The sequence below is a fragment of the Sylvia atricapilla genome, chromosome 1 (genome assembly GCF_009819655.1).
Source record: "Sylvia atricapilla isolate bSylAtr1 chromosome 1, bSylAtr1.pri, whole genome shotgun sequence".
Lineage (NCBI taxonomy): Eukaryota > Metazoa > Chordata > Aves > Passeriformes > Sylviidae > Sylvia > Sylvia atricapilla.
Window position 1 is genome coordinate 63,252,932 of NC_089140.1, and position 21,088 is coordinate 63,274,019.

General features: G+C 42.3%; 2 protein-coding genes across 4 annotated transcripts in view; one reads left to right on the forward strand and one right to left on the reverse strand.

The window, feature by feature from the left end:
* Positions 1–17,367, forward strand: part of JARID2 (jumonji and AT-rich interaction domain containing 2) — an 89,608-nt gene extending 72,241 nt beyond the window's left edge. Inside the window, exons 7-16 of the mRNA XM_066324240.1 lie at positions 1,464–1,556; positions 2,025–2,143; positions 2,276–2,346; positions 3,116–3,230; positions 6,495–6,600; positions 7,355–7,537; positions 12,347–12,477; positions 14,553–14,736; positions 16,220–16,327; positions 17,052–17,367. Of these exons, the coding sequence (XP_066180337.1) occupies positions 1,464–1,556; positions 2,025–2,143; positions 2,276–2,346; positions 3,116–3,230; positions 6,495–6,600; positions 7,355–7,537; positions 12,347–12,477; positions 14,553–14,736; positions 16,220–16,327; positions 17,052–17,228 (1,287 nt within the window). The 3' untranslated portion in view covers positions 17,229–17,367. The remainder of the gene's footprint in view (positions 1–1,463; positions 1,557–2,024; positions 2,144–2,275; positions 2,347–3,115; positions 3,231–6,494; positions 6,601–7,354; positions 7,538–12,346; positions 12,478–14,552; positions 14,737–16,219; positions 16,328–17,051) is intronic.
* A 2,307-nt stretch (positions 17,368–19,674) lies between these two features.
* DTNBP1 (dystrobrevin binding protein 1) overlaps positions 19,675–21,088 on the reverse strand; it is a 68,925-nt gene continuing 67,511 nt past the window's right edge. For all 3 annotated transcript variants that reach the window (XM_066324267.1, XM_066324250.1, XM_066324258.1), the window contains exon 10: positions 19,675–20,572. In XM_066324267.1, coding sequence (XP_066180364.1) covers positions 20,325–20,572 — 248 coding nt within the window. In that variant the 3' untranslated portion in view covers positions 19,675–20,324. The remainder of the gene's footprint in view (positions 20,573–21,088) is intronic.

Genomic DNA, 21,088 nt, shown 5'->3' on the forward strand with positions numbered 1-21,088 from the left:
GCCCTGCGCTTTACGAGAGGTTTTGTTGTAAAAGGCTGCCTCCATAAACCATTCACGAGGGCATTAAAAGATGAAGGAAATTGCTTATTGGATCACAGAGAATCCAGCTCTGAAGTTTATGGGAATCTGAGTGCCCCAGGCCCTGGGCATTTCACAAACTTTTTTTTGCTAAAGCTAATTATGCGGCATTCAATTTAAAAAGTGACAAGGTTACAACCATATGAGCAGAGTGATAGACTTGGCCTCTGGGGGAAAGCTGCTTTTTTAGTTCTTTCTAGTTTAGTCTTGGACATAGTTATTAAATAAATTAAACGCAAGAAAAGGCTGAGGTGGTTTGGCAGATCTGTTTCATAATTGAAAAACTAGAAAGGTAACCGTCCAAACAATAAAACTCCTTTATGATGAAGAGTTTTTAAGTCTGTGGTTGCTCAGATGAGAAGTCAGGGCACAGTGGGAAGGAGCAGTGGATCTGGTGAGGAGCAAAGATATTTTGTACTCCGCGTTTGCAGAGCACTGCTGGTCTCTGCCTGCAGCAGAGCCCTCAGGGCTCATGTGGTGCCTGCCAGCTCTCGTGGCATGCAGCTTCCCAGCGTCTTCCTTCTGCCCTGGAGCAGAGGAGCAAACACAGGTGGTCCTGTCTGGGCACACCATGATGTCAGGCCTGAAAGGAGCAAGTGGGTTCTTGTGTTCTTGCCTCCAAAGCCATCAGATGATGCTTCCCAGAGCTTCTGGTGTGTGGTGTAGGTTGCAGGAAAGCAAGTGCCTGGAAACTTTAGGATAGCTGAAGCAGAACACCAAGTCAAAGCCTTTTCTTGTACAGCTCCTGCAGCAGTGCCAAGAAAGAATGCACTTATTCAGCAATTTTACTGTGCTTTACTTTTCCTAACCTTGTAATAACAAGTCTTGGATCCTTGGCATTTGAACTGCTTTTATTGAATTGAGCATAACTAGTTTTTGAAAGCAAGTGATTACAGTAATGCTGGCAAACTTTGCTTTTTGTGACCCTCTTCCACCACATACAACATTTTGATGCTGAACATTTCTGTGACTTTTCAAAGTCTTTTTCACCTGCTCAGTGTACATAAAGAGCATGGCCACATGGTCGCTGGATAATGTGTTGGATTTGACTGGCTGCCTACTGGGGTCTTTGCAACCTGTCATAGGAAGCTGGGCCATGTCCATCCTCTATTTATCAAACACTGAGCGTTGTGCTGGACAAAGCAGTGTTCCTTCTGGAACACTCAATTGGCCTTTTTACACGGAGGGTTTGGGAAGTTGATGTGATTGAATTTCTGTGTCTTCTGAGGTATTTTCTCTCAGCAACAAAATGAGCTTTAGACCCATACCTCTTCTAGAGACGTTGTCGTCTGGGACCAAGCCTGTAAGGGAAAGAGTGAGGACATAGGGGAATGTAGGCATGTTTTTTTCATTTTCACTTTTAATTTTATTTTATTTTTCCACAGGGTAGGTCTGTTTCTTTAACAACCTTCTACCGAACAGCAAGGAACATCATGAACATGTGCTTCACAAAGGAGCCTACAGTAGCTGAAGTAGAGGTGAGGCCAGCTGAGGGGGTGGTAAAGGTTTTTATTTCAAAGAACTTTATTTTTTTAAGTTTTTATTTTTAAAGGTTTTTACTGAGTATGGGGATTCAGGATAGTTGTGTTTCAAGTATTTCTGTAATCAGTTTAAGTCTGTCTAGTTTAGAATTTTAAAAAAATGGTTAAGTAGACGTGCTGATTCTTCCTTTTTTAAAATTTTTTGAACATTTTTAATAAAGGTGTTGATGAACTGAGGAAGAGAAAGAATTATTGATCTAACATGCTGAAATACAGACCAAGAGAATCTAAATTTTGCCTGCTTTATTGTGACTTGAATTATTTATATTCTTATTTTTAAAGCAATATTTTATGTTGAATTACATTGAGGTCACAAAAGCCTTGTAAATTTCTGGGGTTTATATTTTAATGAGAAATACCTTGTTCAGCAAATGAAAAATGCATTACTGCTTTCTCGTACCACAGCAAGAATACTGGCGGATAGTGGAACAGAAAGATTGCCATGTAGCAGTGCATTGTGGAAAAGTAGATACCAACACCCACGGGAGTGGTTTTCCTGTGGGAAAATCTGAACCATTTTCAAGGTAAGATCCCCAGATCCGTCTTCTTTGTTGCCTCACTCCTGAGCAGAGCCCAGCAGGGCAGCTTGGCTCTGGGAATGTTGGCATGGGGAATGTGCACTGACTGTGTCTCCCTCTGTGTCACCCCTCAAACAGGCATGGGTGGAACCTCACAGTCCTTCCTAATAATACAGGATCCATCCTGCGACATCTTGGTGCTGTGCCTGGTAAGCGAGTCCCTTCTCTGTGTTTCCAGCCCGTGTCAGTGTCCTCTGGATGTGGGCACCAAATGCTGTTCCCTCTTCCTGGCCCTGCTCTTCCCCAGCTGACTGAAGGCAGCCATGCAGAGAAAGGATTAAAGAACAGTTGAGACTCTGTTCCTGGAGGAACTGGTTGTACCTGCAGTATCCCTCGCTGTTCTTGCCAGGCCATCAGTGTTCTTTTGTGTCAGGGCAGAGCTGTGCAACTTCCATACTTGAAAATGTAGTCTGTAGCGCTGGGAAAAGCAGCACACACCTTTTTTAAATGAATTGACACAAATTCTCCAGCTGTCTGTACACCATTGCGGTTTACTGGTAAGAAACACTGTGGAATCTCCTGTTGAGATCAGGTGTTGAGCCTGAACAAACCATCTGGGAGACCTGCTGAAAAGTTACATGTATGCTTGACAACATGAAGCAGCCTCCTCTGATCAGTGGCAGTGAGATTGAATTTTGGGTATTTGTAAATTCTCCTAAGAATAAAAGTTTTATACAGCTATTAGAAAACAAACATGTTCAAGGGCACTGCAGTTGGCTGGTAGATATTTTCTTAGTGGAAAATGCTAAATTTGTTAAATTACTCCCTGTGAATTGCTCACTCTGATAAGAAGACTTATAACTTTAAGGGTCAGCTTAGAGGGAGAATAAGATATTAGATTTAAATGACCTCTCAAACTGACTTTTACTGAACAAACTGAAGTTACTCAAAACTCATTTTTCAATCTCTTTGTTTTAGGAGTGACAATTCCTTGGCTAAATATTGGCATGGTCTTTTCTACCTCATGCTGGTCTCGAGACCAAAATCACCTTCCATACATTGACTACTTACACACTGGTGCTGATTGCATTTGGTAGGTACTCCTGTGGTTTTTCTTCACATTCCCTGTGGTGGCTGCCTGCAGGCAGGCTGCTGTCAGTAGCAACTTGTGTAGGAGAATTTCACCTAGAGGATCCAGGGCGTGTGTTGGGAGGGGAGGTCCCAGTTTTAATGAGGAAAATGTGGTATAAATTTAGAAGATGAAAACCTCTTTCCTGGAAGAAAAGTTTCATTTGGTTTTCTGTGGTCTCTTCCGGTGTCTTGATGTCCCCATGGTGGCAGTGACATCATGCACTGCTCTTCATGCACATGCAAAGTGTGTTCTCACACATTTCTCAGCTGCTGCTGATGTCAGGAGTGCCGTCACTGAGAAAGCACATGGCCCAACAAAAAGGATTTGAAATCAGGAGAAAACTATTAAAGCAGGATCTCCTCTCTCTCTAAATGTGTTAAGGTGAATGTTCTGTATGTGGTCCTTTCAAGGGGTAAAGGTAACTGCTGGATTATGCTGCAGACCTGGGAGTTTGTCACTTTCTGTCATGGGCATTTCATGGCTCTTCTCCCTGCTCTGTGAATCAGGGGGTCTGTAATCTTTTATAATAGTGCACTGTCAGGACAAATCGCTGAGCAAGCTACATTGTCCTCAACCTTAGGTGAGTCTGTTTCTCTCTAAAGCATTAATCTAGTCTTAAATGACAGTGAATTCCAAACAGAAGGTATTCAAGAATCCCCTAATTAAGTTCTGGGGCCACTTTTCATACCATACGTCAAAACATGTGACTCTTGGATTGAACAGGCTTGCATGCAGGCAGCTCAAATTTTAGGAAAGACTACTATTCCTGGTTTTCAAATCCAAGAAGAATAAAAGCAAAGAAGCCATTTGCTTTGTCTGGATGGACTTACAAAGATGAGTACATAGCCTAAGGTGTGTTTGTGATGATAGCCTTGATGAAACAAGGCTAGTAGGCAAGAATAGCTCATAAGAAGGAAGTGAAACTCCTTTTGTCTGTTGAAGCTATTCTTCAGCAAGGCTGCCAGCCTGAAGTGTCAGGCTAGTATTCATTAGCTCATTACAACTTCTAATAGTGTAATAAAGCACCCAGCTGTGTTAGGAGAAGATGAATTTAATATCTGCAGGTCTGGCACAGTACCTGGAGCAGCCCTGACAGCGTTGCCTTCGGTTGCTGCTTCAGGGACGACAAAGCAGCCAGTGGGCTGCAGACCTCTCCTCTGTCTTACCAACTCCATCCAGCACCCAGAAATCCTCTCTGAGGACAAATCCCTGTGCTGCTCAAGCCACTTCACTTACCTGCAGATTGCTCAGCTCACTCTCTCATCTCTCAGGTTTTACCTCATGGAGATTAAACAGGGGAGAACTCAATTTGCATACAGGGCAGAGGTCAGTGCCCTGACCTTTTTATTCTGGAGGAATCCTCGGTGCCCAGTAGAAGAGAGAATGAAATCTCGTTCTGCCAAGACACTTAGAAGTCTATACTAGCCATTTTTATAGGTACATCAGGAATTGCAGATGAGTGCAATTGCAGCATACACCAGGTGCAAAGGATCTCATTCCCCTTGGCCCTGCCCCAGGTACTCAGATAGTTGCATGCACTTCTGTGCTGCCCCTCCTATTCACACATCCTTCCCAAGCATTTTCCTGTGCCTCCCTGTGAGGGACTGCATGCTTGAATCTTCTGTCTGTTCCAGCCATATTTTCTGACTCTAAAAGAGAAGAGTGGGTTCTGCCTTTATCTGGGTTCAAATTAAAAATACTTCTTACCCCTGTTTCAAATCTGATATTTCAATGTAACTAGAGTGATACACCTCACCTGGGGAGCTGTACTGAAGCTGTCACTGTTAGCAACAAAGTATTTGAGACATGACATACCTTTAAAATTGTTGTTGGGACCTGATCCTTACTTATCAAGATGAAGTTCTACTTCACCTCTCTATAATCCTAGGAGTTCTTAGCATGGTCCTGACCATTGTCAGTATATATGTAAGGAGTTGGTCTTCATACACCTGGGCATCCAGCTCAATAAAACTCTTACTGTGGCTGCAATTAGTTGTATGAGCAGATGATGTCTTCCTCTTGGCTTGAAGATCAACAAACACAAATCAGAGTCATTGTCAGTGCAGTGAACAGTGATGAGGTGTTCAGATCATAGGAAGTGCAGCCTCCTACAGACTCTTCAGTCAGGATAACTCTGTGATGCACGTTACAAGCAAGTACCCTGACAAGGTTTCTAAGGGCAGCAGAACACTTCATGAAGTTGCTGGAGAGTTCAGGTGAATGGCAGGAAGTTCCCCAAAATCTTTCCAGCTTCATTTTCTTGTTCCAAGTTTGGAAAAACGACTCTGTGTGTGAGGGTGTGTGTGTTTCTGGTGTGGGGGCAGATGGGCTCAAGGTTGAGGTCTCATTGCCTAAAGAGAAAGGGTAAGTCATGATAAAGCTGGACATGCTTTTTATTTGCCTGAGCATCACCCCTCAGGCTGCAGGCAAGAGCAGTGTCCAGTTGTCACCATATCCCCCCTCTGCATCCAGAAAAACAGCAGTTCTCTGGATGTGTGGCTCTAAGACTCAAGACTCCTGTGTTACTTGTTGTCATTCTGCTGAGGGAGCCGTGCTGGCAGTGAGCACAAGAGGACAGCTGCTTGCTTGGCTTCTAAGGAGAGGAGGATGTGCAGCTTGGCAGATTCCCAGCAGAGTTCGAAAGCTCTCCTGCCACACTGGCTGCTCTTAGGTCGTTTGTTGCAAGGCACAGGAGGGATGTTGGATTTGTTCCGTAAGCAAGGCAAGAAGGTCTTGGGCAACTTCATGCACTAACAGTAGAGGGAATTTATGGTTTCTTGACTTACGAACAGAAAATGTTATTAAATGTGAAGATCTTTTGGTTGATGCACAGATAATAAATACAGTCTTTTATGGTAAAGATAACATATGCTGGTGCTCATAAGAGGCAAACTTCTGCCCATAATTAGCTGGTTTGGTGCTGTTAAAATGAACATCAATCTATTGCTGGTTTCTCTCCTCTGACTCTACAGAGGACTGAGTTTTCACATTTCTGTTTTGGGGATTTTGTGCCTTTTCATACTTGCTGAACACGATCAGACAGAGTCTGAATAAACAACTTCCCTTCAATCCTCAGTGTTTTACCAAAAGAGCTGTGTGTGAAACCCTGTGTTGAATTTCTTTCTTCTAATCAATGTGCTGGTCTGAATTGCATGTTACTGTGTAGCTGTGGACTGTTATTTGCTCCACAGTAAATCTTTCTCTTTTCCTTTGACAAAACAACAGGTATTGCATTCCTGCTGCGGAGGAGAACAAACTTGATGATGTGGTACATACCCTGCTGCAAGCCAATGGCACTCCAGGGCTGGAAATGCTTGAAAGTAATGTAATGGTAGGTTAACGCTGGGAGAGGTGTTCCCATTTGGGAATCCAAGGCTAATCAGGAGGCTGGTTGGCTGGGGATTTATTTTGGTTTTGTCTTACACTGCAGTGATGCAGAGGGGGCTACTTTCTGTTTGCATTGTTTACCCACATGGTATTTTTCTAACAAGGCTGTTATTATGTATTAATATAAAAACAAACATAAAAGCGCAATAAATGTTTTTAATACTGTCTGTAATGTATTTAGCCTCACAAAGGGAGTGGGATTTAATCAATTCATCTGCCATGACCGACATTTTATGATGGATAGGAGAAACCTAATACTTAGGAATTTTTGCCTCCTTTTCTTCTTTTGGGTAACAATTTCTTTTTAGTACATTTAAGTATAAATTGGGGAGCCGATAACAAAACCAGAAGTGCAGTAGCACAATAGATTCAGTGCCAAGTCAGAAAAGATGGGATGGAAAGCTGAAGGATCTGTGTTGCTTGCTGTAGAAGCAGACAGTGTTCTGTCCTTGGGCATGTGAGGGTTCGAGCTGTTGGTTTGAGGAGAGGCACTTCTGCCCTCATCACTCCAAATGCTGAGGCTCGGCAGTGCTCAGTGGCAGAGGGAAAACGCCCAGAAGGGAGCTGTTGGCAGAGCACAGCTTTGCTCCACGGGCAGTAGCAGGTGGCAGCACCCAGCCAGGAAGAGGATCAGGAAACTGTAAAAGAAAGTTCTGATGGATTGTTTTTCTGTTTTTCTCTCACTCTTATCTTTCCAGATCTCCCCAGAGATCCTGTGTAAAGAGGGGATCAGGGTGCACCGTACTGTACAGCAGAGCGGGCAGTTTGTTGTCTGTTTTCCTGGATCCTTTGTGTCCAAAGTATGTTGTGGCTATAGTGTTTCCGAATCGGTGCACTTTGCTACCACCCAGTGGACAAGTATGGGCTTTAAAACAGCCAAGGTAAGTTGAGGAAAGGAGTTAAAATGGATTCACGGCCCTGCCATCTAAATGGACAGCCGACATTCCAGGATTGGTAGCATTCTGAGAGTAGTGCAACTACGTCTGTTTTTCTGGACTACTAAATGAACAAACAAACAAAACAAAGTTCTGCAAGGCATAAGATGATCCAGTGTTTTCAGAAAAGTGATTGAATTGTTAACTGACAGTTAAAGACTTGTGTATAAATAAAAAAATTCAGAAGATTGTTATGCCTGCAGGCCAGTTTGCAAGGAAGCTTTTCAAAAATCCCTTCAAAGCTAATGATTATACATTGTATTATGCTTACTAATTTTTTTTTTTTACGTGATGTTTTCTAGAACCATTAGAATCTCAGGTGCAAATATCTGAATAACTGTGCTTGTTAGATCCTATGGTAGGCAGAGTCAGTTAATACTCACAGCTGTACTGCTTGTTTTTCTCTGCCCCTTCATTCAGGAAATGCTGTTGATCAGGGCAATTTCAATTTTAATTGACTTGAAAATCCTTAGGTTCACTGACCAGCCCATCCAATACTAGATGTAAATAAATAACCTTTCCATTCCCTTTTCACACAACTGACCAAGGCAGGTTGCCTGCAGAAACAGGTGATTTGTCATCATGATTCTGGCTACATTTCTCTGTTCTTGGACAAGGAATATACGCCACTAATTGTTTTCCTGACCTTCTGAAATACACTCTGGGTTACAGATACTATTTTGGTAGTGTTTTATAGCTAAGCAACTAGTAAATTATCCTTTACAGCTTCAGACCAAGTTACTAAGTAATTAACTGTAACATGTCCACAGTTAGGGATTGCTTCTTTAGGGTAAATGGAATTCTTCCAGCCTGGTTATACTAACTGTATATTAACTTAGTTTGAAATAAAAGATTATTTTATTATATATTTATTTTGGGGGAAGTTGGGAATTGTGTATATCTGTAAGTAAGACATAAGAATCCTGAGCTAACCTTTCCTGTCTGAACGTACGTGATTATATTAACTCCATGTGCTGTATTTATCACTCTACTGAACACTTGTTTGAGATCATGAAAATGCTACTCCTGTAAAGAGACAGAAATCACTATGCAGCAATTAAACAGCTCTTGGTGCCTCAAATTTTGAAGAACAGTTTCTTTTGATTAATTTTTAAGATTACAGCAGATTACAGTCTGTGATAACCTACCTTGGAAATTAAAGTCACAGCTCTCACAAACTTTACAAAGAACCACAGATAACATGTTTATATCGAAACAACTTTTGAAACATCTGCAGCGTTGTTCTTTTATTTCTCTTCTTTTTTTCCCTTCCCTTCCCTTTCTGTCCTCAAACTGTCTTATGTTCTTAATTCCCTTTAATTTTGGAAATTATTTTTTGGTTCCTCTGCTTTGACAAGGCACTTTGCCGTCTTTGCCACAATGCTGGCCAGGATTGTGCTTTCCAGAGGTCGTGAGATGTTCTGTGTAATGGGCAAGTTTCCCCTTTTGGACTGTTAAATGAACTCTCTGATAAACAGCTGTACCTTCTGTCTGTCCGTTCTCCACAGCAATACTGACAGTTTTTAGCGTTTGATAAATTAACTTTGTTTTCATCCTGTGATACTGTGACATGATTTTTTTATAGTGACTCTCTTTATATTACTAAAATTATGTTGTTTCATTTCTGTATTGAATGACTGCTCAATCTCCTTTAATACACGGAAAAATGAAATTCTGCATCTGCAATTGCATTGATTTCAGTCTTAAAAGCACTTTGGAAAAAATACTGGAACAAAAGAGTTAATATAACTCCCCTGTGTAAAGGGACTGTCAGGTTTAACCTAGACCATACTTGGAACAAGGTTGCTGGGCCTTAAAAAGCACCTTAAGGGCTCTTGAAATTTTAAGGTAAGGATGAGAAGAAGATTTGGAGTTGTGGTAGAAGAGTATGTCTTCGGAGTGGCAAAGGGATAACCCCATAGCTTCAAATAAGGCATTGGGCAAAGGCAGTGAAACGCATTTAAGAAACTGCATTACAGAATGTTGGACTAAATGAAGGCACTCTGGTTTAGAGGTTTGGAAAGAAGAGGGAATGTCTGGTTTTAAAGGAGGGCTTTGGTGCTCTAGGGCCTACCAGAAATTGGGTGGGAAGAGACTCAGCTGGTGCTGTAATACAAGAGGAGGAAGTACATAGGAAAGGTGAAGTTAAGTCTTTCAGCTGGAGCAGCACTGCTGCATACACAGGAGAGGCTACAGTCTATAAGCCATGTTTAACTCTGTTAATAGTGACAGAATCCCTGTGCACTCATCTCCCAAATAGGAAAACTGTGGTATTAGCACAGTACTCCCTGGCCATACATGGAAGATGCTGGCAGGGGTTGGACAGGTATTTCCCCACCTCCAGTTTTAGTTGGGGTGAGGAACGTGCCTTTAAAATGGTACAGGTTTCCCACTCCTTGGCTCCTGTCACGGAGCTCTCCCACCATGAGCACACGGGGCTCCTTCAGGTGAAACCAAAGTGGTCCTACAGAAGTGTACCTGATGTCCTCACTAGAAAAGAGCTGTGCTGTGGTGGAGAGCAGAGATTAAGAACCTTGGAAGAGCAGTAAAATGCAAAATAACCACTGCTGTGGAAGAAGTAAATGTACAAAAAAATTAGAACAGGGCAACCACCATGGTGGCTTGTGCAGCAAGGTCATGGCCTCCAGCCCTTGAAGCTTTTGGAGGTGGGTAAGGACAAGAGTTGCAGCTGACAGAGTCTGTGAGCATGTTTGGGAGAAAAGGCACTTAAAATAAATTGAGAGGTGAAGTTCACACACCAAAAAAATAACTGATTTTAAGAAATGCAGAGGATGGCAGTTTTTATCATGAAAGGAGGAGGTCTCTTTCTGCTACTATCACAGTTTAATGTATCCATAAATAACCTAGGAAAGGAAGTTAATAGCAAAACGAATCCTTTATGCTGAGGATATTCATGGTAATGGCAGCAAAAATTAAAGCTATGAAGTGTTACAGAAAGATTTCATGATACCTAGCGATCCAAGTGGGAAAATGGTAGATGAAGTTCAGTGTTGATAAATGTTAAATTAAAAAACATAATCCGAATGTGACGGATACAGAGATGAGCTCTGAATGATGGGCTCTTGCTACTGAGAAAAGAGGTTTTTGGATTCCTATGGAGCTGTCAGTCAAGTGCTCTGTAGTGGCATAACAAAAATACATTGAGTCTTAAGAATTACAAGGAGAGAACAGATAACAAAGCAGAAACTGCTCTGGCACTGTGTAGTCTTGGTGGTTTGTGCAATTCAGAACTGAAAAAGCCAGAGCAGAGATCAATGGTTAAAATTATTAATTAGCCTCTGCATTAAATGCAAGAGTACTACTCAGCCTGGAAAATTAATGACCAAGAGATGTATGAGAGCAAGAGAGATTACAAGTGCCAGGCTGATGATAATGTGAGCGTTCACTGACTTCCACTGAAAAATGTGTCACTAAAAGAAATAATCAGGCAACAGTACAAGTCTGATGTAAAATACTTACCTGTGCATTTTAGTACTGTATGGAAGAGAAAAATGTACATAGGTTCAGAAATGAAGTTAAATGCAGAGATAAGGCAAGTTCTGCTAAACCCAGCTCAGGCTCAGGGTGTCCCTGAGCTGCCACCCAGCTGGAACCAACCTTGCTTTCCAGCCACCCACTGTGGCCTTTTATCCTAGCTGTGTGTGCTGCCTGTGCGGGACTTTTCCCTGGATTTGGGTCTGTTCTTGTGTACACAGCCTCAGACTAAGCAAACCTAACGTGGAAAAACCTTCCCATACCGCTCTTAAGTGCAGCTGTCTCCTAACTGTGCAGCTGTTCCAACCCCATGCAGGGTCTAGCAGAGCAAAGAGCTTCTGAAGAACACTTTTCCTACCTCTGAACCTCTTTGGAACCCTTTTTGGTCAGCAAAGCCTGCTATTTCATTTTATGTGATAGTTATCACTTGAATGCCTGCAATTTGTGCTATTAAAATTTATTAATTTTATGATAATATTGGTTGTGAAAAACACCCAGAGCATGTAATTATGATTACAGAACAGGATAAAAAAAAAATTTGGGTAAAAAATAAAATCTTTGGGGTTGTGTGTGCTGCGGAGGTATTTGGCAGGTTTAAGCACTAACCAGAAAAGTCACCCTCACGTTACAGTCCAGCGTTGGCTCATTTGAGCTCCCTGACTCTGCATAAGCCAAAACAAACCTCTGCAGGTACTGGGAAAATGCTGCGCATTAGATCAAGGAACTTGCCTACGTAAGAATTACCAAAAGGGCTTCAGCTACCAAAATAATTTGGATTGTACCGAGTGAAAAATACAGCTTCAAACGCTTTCACACAGGGGAACCAGTAACAGGCAGAACTGCACCCTCCTCTTTTCCCTGTTGTCTCTTCTCCCTGGGATCTGCTAGGGATTTTTTTATGTTTTAAAAGATGCAAAATAACATCTGTCCTGGGTTTCAAGCAGGTCATATGTATAGATCTTACACTGTTTGTACTCTAAGCTATCCAGTATTACTGAGCTTGAGTGATGGTGCTGCTCCTCTTGGCCTCCACAGGAAAAATTAATTTTTAGGGAGAGAATTTTCAGGTGCTTGGAACATAAACAGTTCGTTTAACCGGGACTATGGAAAGATTTTACTTGTGGTTGTTTTAAAAGGCTATTTTTTGCTTCAGCTTATTAGTATCAATAATTTTAGTTAATGAAGTTTTGATTAATTCTTGGTAACGTTTTATTTTCAAATTTGCTCGGGAATTAATGTGGCAATTTCCTCCTGTCCCAGGAAATGAAGCGGCGCCGTATAGCCAAACCATTTTCAATGGAAAAGTTGCTTTATCAGATTGCAACAGCAGAAGCAAAAAAAGAAAATGGACCGACTCTGAGTACGATATCATCGCTCCTGGGAGAGCTCAGGTAACGACTGGGGGCCTGCTCACCTCTTTTGTTTTCATTGACAGACTCCAGAGGTGGATGACGTAAGTAACCCGTTCAGACACACCTTGCCCTTACTTATCCAAGCAAAAGCCCAGCAGACGTACCTGAAGACAGGCACCCATGGAAGAAGCAGCTTCCTTGGCTGTAGCTGATGCGACAGTGCCCGTGGTTAGGATGTCTTGACTCTTAAGAATTCCCTGTTTTAGACACCTTAAAAAAATTGAAACCGCAGTTTGCACTTGGTTTTTATTTTGTTAATTCTTGGTGCTGAGAGTTGAGATTTCCTGACGCAATTATGTGAACTGTGTGGTGCCAAGTGGTCAAACACCTTCCTTGAGTTTTTCAACCTCTTGGCATCAGTAGTCACTGTCAATCCATGTCTGTAGTGGGTTTTGCACCAGGAACCCTTGTCTTCAGTATCAAGACTGTTACACTGTGCAAAAAGTCCTTTGTTTACAGAAAGTTGTCTTGGTTTTAAATAGTGAGTAAGAGAGCAGTTGTGTATGCATGGTAACACATCTGGTGTTAGAACTCCAGAGTTTTAAAGAGTAAAAGCTTCACACTCCCTTTTTCTCTGCAGTATTAAGGACACATGTTCAGGGTTTCTCTTAAGATAGGTGAGAAAAGAAAGTATAATGTTGCCTGGCTTCCTGTGTAATGATCTTCTCTTTTGTTCCCTACCATGTAGTTGCTACCTATCTTTCAAGTTTGTGACAACTGATACTCGAGATGTCAAGAAAGTTTTGATGAATGGAGTCTACAAACTGTATTTAACTAACTAGCATGTTCATTTGGAAAATTTCCAGTGACATATTGAAGGGGAAAACAGCCTATGTGTTGTTTAGTGTTCAGAAAGAAATGCAAAGAGGTGTGCTGACTGCTTTACCTGCAGGTGGCTCCCCTGTGGGAACAACCACTTTCAAGTGCCTTTCTTTTCCCCTTGAAGAGGAAGTCTGCAAGTACAAAAGGGAAAACAAATGTTGTGCTTGCTCTTAGACCATCACATCGACCTTTATCAGAGTGGTTCTCAAACTTGTTCTTATGCATAGGCTGGAATTCACTGGAGGATATGGATCCTTCCTGTCGCTGCTTATAGGAAACAAAAGCCCAAACAACAAAATCTAAAAAAAAAAAAAAAAAAAAAAAAGAAAAAAGAAAAAGCCATCTGAAGATCTGAAGTGGAACACTGTACCATATTTTTTTTTTTCCTTTGTTTTGTTTTGCTTGTTTGTTGTGTCTCTTGCTGCCTCTTCTCCTGATCTGCCTTGGTTGCTCAGTTTGCCCGTGCCATTTGCTTAGCTTGGCTCTCCACTCATCTTCAGCTGTGTCTGGTGGTGCACTTTTTTATCCTCCCCTTCCATCTGCTCGGCTCACTCCACACTTGCTGTCTTCCACTCCGCTGCAACCCAACCTGCTCTCCTAAAGCTGTAGAGTTCAGCACAGGAGGTACTGTCCCCCTTAGAGATGCCGCGGGTGAAGGGCAGCCGGAGGGCTCGGTGGTTGTCCTTAATTGACATCTCCTTCTTTTTCCCTGGGTGTACAGCAAGATCTTCGTCTTTTGGCACAATCACTTGCCATGCTCCCCCTTTCCTGCCTGAAGCACCTTATGGCAGCAGGTCCTTGGTTCATCTCTGCCTCCTGATGAAGGGGCTGTTACTCCTGACAGAAAAGGCTCCTCTTCCTCAAGGTGGCTTTTGGCAACTTCAGGAATGACATTCATGTTAGCCACAGCTCCTGACTCTCCACACGGCTCGAGCAACCATCGACCTCCAGGAAGTCCTCGGCAGTCCCCACTTCTCTGTGGAGCAGTTTGAGAACCATTGGCTTGATACAGTGGTCGGTGTTTAAATCCAGAGATAGCTTTTGCAATTAGGCAGCGTTTTACCGGGTGCTGGCTGTGTCTGCCATGCTTAGGGAATGGCACCAACCTCCGAGAGCACTCAGGGCTTTGCTGTGGAGCTCAGGTTTCAGTGATGAGCGTGGTAGAGGGGTGACTGTGTGTGGCTGTGGTGGCTGGAGGCAGTGCCAGTGTGTGACTGTGCCCTCGTTCACAGGGACACGGAGCTGAGGCAGCGGCGGCAGCTGTACGAGGCCGGTCTGCACTCCTCGGCGCGCTACGGCAGCCACGACAGCAGCAGCACCAGCGTGGATGGCAAGAAAAAGCCTCGAAAGTGGTTGCAGCTAGAAACATCAGAGAGGAGGTGTCAGATTTGTCAGCACCTGTGCTATCTTTCCATGGTGGGTACAGTCCTTTGCCACTCCTGGGGTACTGTCCCCCTGCTCTAGCATTCCAGGGATCCATAGGCATTTTGAGAGACAGCACATGGCCACGGAGCCGTGTCCTGCACTCTGTACAAGACAGAGGAGTTGATGTGGCATTTACTGCCTTGGCCAGCGGTGACAGAAGACAACAGTGTCAGCTGCCTTCCAACCCTGCCAGAAGGGATGAACCAGTGCCCTCAAACACCTGTGAGATGTTTGCGCAGCACTAGGAGGGCTAACAGAGACACCTGCAGGTTGCCAGCAGCAGTAATTGTGGCAGAGCAACTCTGAGGACAAGCTATAGCTCAGACACATGCCATGAGCCTCGGGCATGCAGCCACAGCCCGTGCTGAGACAGTGTCCCTGCAAGCGGGGAGATGTATCCCATCCATCAAGCTGTTTGCCAGCCTGTGCAAAAACTGTCCATGAACTTTCTCTCTTTTAAGAGAGAACTGCCTACTGGCTTTTGAAGGTGTGTTGACCAGTGCAGTGACGCTTCCAGGCTTAGAGCTGTATGCAGAACACCTACAAACACAGCAATGTCATTAAAAATACCAGAAGCCCCTCCCACAACCTTACATACCATTTAATCCCAAGAACAGATACTCAGATAAACATAATGCAGTGAGTGTGAGTCCCTATTCAGTCCTTTCGGTTTGGGAGTTCTTATTCTCTGTCATCTTTTGGGGATTTTTTTTTGATTATAGATGTTAGGTTTTGAATGGCAATGAAATGTAACTGCATATAGTCAGATGTAGCTGTTTCCCTCCCTAGGATAAAATATGCTCAGGTTATACATGTCTTAAACCCACTTTTTAAGTAGCATTAGTTTGAAGTAACTTTATAATGAGTTTATTTGGGGGGAAAAAAATACAAACCAGAACCTCTTAATTCTGGTCCATTTGCTCTGGAGTAAGCTTAATCATGGGAAGGACTTTTCCATGTCACTCTTTAACAGTAGTTGAGGACAAAAAACCCAACTTGATTGTTAAATTCCAAGCTGAGTATGCAGGCCTGGCAGGCAGCCAGCTGAGCAAATGTGACCTCTGCTGAACAAGACAGTAGCTGAGGAATCCTGTGGCTAAGCTGATTACATCCTTGTTCAAGACAGCATTTTAAATAATGGGAAACTACTCCTTACAGGAGATCTTTAGGACTACATAGGAGATGGTAATAAATGCACGTACTGTTTGATTTAGCCCTCATTACTGTTGGTGGGGTGTTCTTTTTGTTTGTTTGGGTTTTTAAAAATGATATATATTTGTCAACCTTACACTCAAAAAGAGATCGATTCTTTCTACTTACTATACATCCCGAAGGATTTCACAATGTGCTTTACACCTCCTTCCCCTACCTTGCAGTAAAATCCAGGTGTAGTAATTCATGCCATCATTGAATACTGCGTGGAGTTTGGAGCGTAACTGCACTTCTCCCCCCTCCACCTCTGCTCTTTTTGTAGGTTGTACAGGAGAATGAAAATGTTGTCTTCTGCTTGGAGTGTGCCCTGCGGCACGTGGAGAAGCAGAAGTCATGCCGGGGGCTGAAGATGATGTACCGCTACGATGAGGTGAGCGTGACAACACCCTCGGGCCCGGTGCCCCCAACATCTGGGAGGACACTGAATTTTGCCCTTGTCCTACTGAGGCCTCAGGAAAACGGTCTTGGGTTTGGGGTTTGTTTCGGTTTTGATGTAGGAAGAAGGTGCTTTATTATGATTTAAGTAAAAAAACAAAACCAAAAGGGAATATGGTGACTCAGATGAAACCTGAAGCATAAATTCCATGAATATGTGCCACAGAACATAAGAAGCCACTTAATGCTTTGGGATGGAACATGAGGCTTTGCTTTCACTGGTTACGTTATGGTAATTTCTGTACTTTGGAATACCTTCCCTCTGCTGGTAACTGGAAGTTCAGCAGACTTATTCCAGTCCAGCATGAGCATCCTGTAGGGCAGACTTCCAGAGCACGTGCAGACGAGAGGTGTAGTGATGGCTCCAAGCCAGTGTGACAGTGAATAATCCCAGAACTCAAGATGAAGATTTAGGACTGTGCCTGGATTCTGGGCTGAGGCTCCATTTCTTTTCCTGTGAGGGGACTCAGCCCCAAAGGTAAAGAGCAGAGCAGTGTAAAAAATGACACATCAGCTCTTGGAGAGCAGCACTGGGTAGAAGCAGCTGTTCAAGATGGGCTTCCCAGCATTTCTGAGCACTCCATTGCTGTCCTGTGTAAGTGACTCTGGAGGAAGAGCAGATGCTAATCTATGTTTTGTTTTTCCCCCTTCCTGAACAGGAACAAATAATCAGTCTTGTCAATCAAATCTGTGGAAAAGTATCTGGTAAAAATGGCAGCATTGAGAACTGTATCAGCAAGCCTACACCAAAAAGAGGACCTCGTAAGAGAGCAACAGTGGACGTGCCATCATCTAGGCTTTCATCCTCCAGTTCATCCAAAAGTGCTTCAAGTTAATCCTGAAGATGCCAACACTCTCATTTTGTCAATTTATATATATTTTTTGTAATTATTATACCATAGTTTGGAGTACTTGCTGTAGAATACAAGCTGTCTTTGCACTAGCTCTAAAGAAGATTTTCTTCTGGTTTTAGAGAACTAATTTTGTTTTAGCATTAAACTGTTGAAATTTTTTTTTTTGTACTTAGAATAGATAGATACAGCAGTCTGATTTTTTTAAACTGCCGTATGTTCACTGTTTTGAAACCGGCAAGGGGCTGATAAAATATTAATTTGTATTGTCCCTATGGCTGAAAAAATAAAAAGCCTTTTTGGTAACTGTGAAAAAAGGCTTTTAACCCGTTTTTTGAATAGGTTAAAGTTTGATGTGTTTTATAATTTGTTCTCCAGTCACGCGAACAGATTTTTCTAGAGAGAAAAGGGATAGGAGACAAAAACTTGAAAGAAATTGCTTTACTTTGGCTGTCTTTTATTCTGTCACAGCAAGATGAGTTTTGTAATTTTTTAAATTGGAGAATACACACTTTCTTTGGGAGGTTATGGCAGCTGAAGATGGACTTTGTTTCCTAACTGTAGGCAAAAGGAGGAGATTTGGAGTATGTTCTCTTTTACCAGCACATCACTATGCATCTGTTTTGAGGGGGAAAAATAAAAACTTTGGGAAAAAAAAAAAAAAAACAAAAAAAAATAAAAAAAAAAAAAAAAAGGAGGAAAAAAGACTGCCTGCCTTGAGGAGTTATGTGAGGGAAAACTGTGCCTGATTTCATTAGGAAATCCATTCTGTTATTTTTTGGTGCTGTTGGCTACTTTATCAAAAACCCTTCAATAGCATCCTTTAAAAAAATAAAGAAAAAAAGAAAAAAAGTGATTGAAGCCATAAGTGCTTCTTTTGTCATAGACGTGCAATCTTTCTAACATTCCATTTCCATTCCACTGCTGTTTTTCACACCTTTACACAGTCAAGCATTAATTTTTGTTTTGAATTTGTTTCATTATATGATCACATTTAGAGCCACTAGCAAGTCTGCATATTTCTTTTGAATGTGAAAATGCATTTGCTTTCATCTTGTCTATTTTTTCTCTTCATGTTGTAACAAAAAAAAATCACACCTTTTGTACATATGCCTGTAAATTTTTTTAAATACTTGAGCCTTTTCTTGGGGTGGGGGGAGGGATGGCAAAGAGACAAGATGAAGAAAAGCCTTACGTTTCACTTTCTTCATCGGTTGGATTGGATGCTTACAGGGTTTTTCTTGTAACATTTATAAGTGCTGCTTACATCACTGAACAACAACAAAAAATAATAATGGAGTAGCTGTTGCCCTTTTCTGGTTGTGTGTACAGTATGTGTGGAATAAAAAAGGGAAAATGTTTTCACAAACTGTTTTGTTTCGTAATTGAATTCAACAATACCGTAGCTACCCATATTGCACTGAGCTTGCCAGTGGTGACTGTCAGGAAAGTCCTATAATACAATTTGTTGGTTGTTGTTGCAGAAGACTGAACTGTTTTGGAATATTTAACAATAACATAAACAGAGTCAAGTGTTTTCAAATGTGGTTGTCTGGTTTTTATGGCCTTGCTGTGTACTTTTCCCTCTTGACAGTAAACTTCTGACTATGGCTTACAGTTTGACATTTAATTTATTAGCGCTGCTCTGCTCTCTTTCCTTGTAAGGAAAGACTTCATGTTGTTTATTGCCAGTTTTTTGTTTACTTTCCAGGTTTGTACTACGAGGTTTAATAAAAAAAACAAAACTTTTTTGGACATTTTGTCTGTCTTCTGGAAAGCGAGAGAGCAAAGGAAGCTCCTTCAAGATAAATTTCTTTCAACAGCTGCCTTGTTGAATAGTAAATCTCTAATTGTAGGTAGGGAGCTTCCAGCCTTCATTTCCCAGACAGGTGTCAGGAAACACTTTGTCAGCTAACAGGAGAATCCTTAAGGAAACTGGCCCCTGCCCAGCTGCAAGGAGATACCTCCTTCCCAGCCATTGGCTTTGTCAGGGCAGGTCTGTGGAAGGGATCTACATCACAGCTCATCCTTTTACTTACGCTGTTTCTGATTACATTCCTTCCCTCAGTGCAGGAAGAGCAGGAGCCAGGAGCCTTCTCAAAGGAGAGCAGATCCCTGAAAATAGAGCATGAGACTTGACAAGCAACAGGTGTTAGATAGACATGGTCAGACCTCCAGTTCAAAGAGAAAAATGACTGCAGAAAAAATGGACCTACAGGTCCTGCAGGACCTACAGGTCCTGAGGTTTCTAAAATACATGCACTTAATTAGTAATTAACTCGAGTTCATCTCCCTAGTGGTAGTCAAACAGATGTTACCATGGAAAAGCACATGACATTGGTGCTCCTAATAACCATTTCTTTTCCTGAGTTAGGCTCCTCTGTTCAGTTGTCATGGATAAAATACCTGGGTAATCAAGTAAAAGACAGGGTTGGGATAGAAATTCTTTATTTTAATCTCGAAAGAGGAGGAAGTACACAAAGCTAAGATACCTGCTCCACAAGGAGTGCAACATTTCCATATGCATCTCTCCTCCTCCTCGCGTTATTTTTTCCTTAACACCTATAACTAAGTTGGTCCTGAATAAGAAGAGTGAGAACAGTAGACATTGCTGCATTAGTAGACAAAGGGAGGAGGCAGACAGTAGGTAGTAAAGAGTAGAAAATAACTTTTCATTTTGGTTCGGACCCTAAATTTTCAGTTGCAGCAGCTGAAAACATGCAAGGAACAATTTGGGTTCAGTATTACACATCAACTCTTAAGTACTTCCAATCAGCCATTTAAAGGTTTGTGGTCAAAGTAACTTCTACCCTTCCCCTTAAATTCTCTTATACATAGTATATACAACAGTTTTACTGCTCCCCTGAGCCCCAAGACTACTGTTAAAGTGTGTGTGCTTTAGGCATAATTTTTTTCTTTAAAAACCAACCTCCACATGACTGGCAATTTTGTAAAAAGGCAGTATTACTAAGTAAAAAGATCTGGCTGTTATGCTTGGTTAGCAAACTGTTACACAGGCAAGCTCTTCATTCACTTGTTCATTCATTCAGAAGTCATTCTTAAAGGATATGATTTTAAGATTCAAATAGTTTGAGAGTCACTTTCATCACTGCCATCTGAAGCACCCTTTCTCTCAGTTACAGCAGCAAGGGCAGTGTCCACTTGAACCTCCTCTTCGTCAGACTGCACGACGGGGGACTCTCCCTCGCTCGCGTCCTGGCTGGCGGAGTCGGTGCAGGTCGAGGACAGGGAACAGAGTTTCTGCCGTAACTCGGACTGGCTCGGCACCTGCAGGCTGATCTCGCTCACGTAGGTGGTGGAGTCGGGCCCTGAGAGTTGGGAAAACAACAACAACAGCTGCAGTCAAGCTCTGGCTCAGCAAGGGGATTGAGAAGTCAATAGATGAACATCAGCTCAGCGCTGGTTGGGAGGCATTGGCAGGTTGTTTTCAGTCTTTTGGAAGACACCGAGAGGAAACCCCCCAATAAATTCAGTGTAAAACTATGCAAATGGGAAATTTAAAACCAAACAAACAACCAGGGAGCAGGCAATAAAGGTCATCAACAGTTTTGACTAAAAATGAAGATTCAATAGAAAAACCAATTCAGAACAAAAGCAATCCTTTGGTAGAGCCATACCACAGCTCAAGTGCACAGGAGTGGGATTTTAAGACGCTGCTTCCTCCATATCCTGTGCAAAAAAAGACTTGTAAGCAAGTTCAGTGTAACAGTGTTTGCTTGCAGTTTGAGAGTTCAGGTTTCAGAATTAGATCCTCTTCCCTGGACAGTTCCTAACAGCAAAAAAGTTAAAATGAGGAAACATCAAAACTATGTGATCTGCCAAAG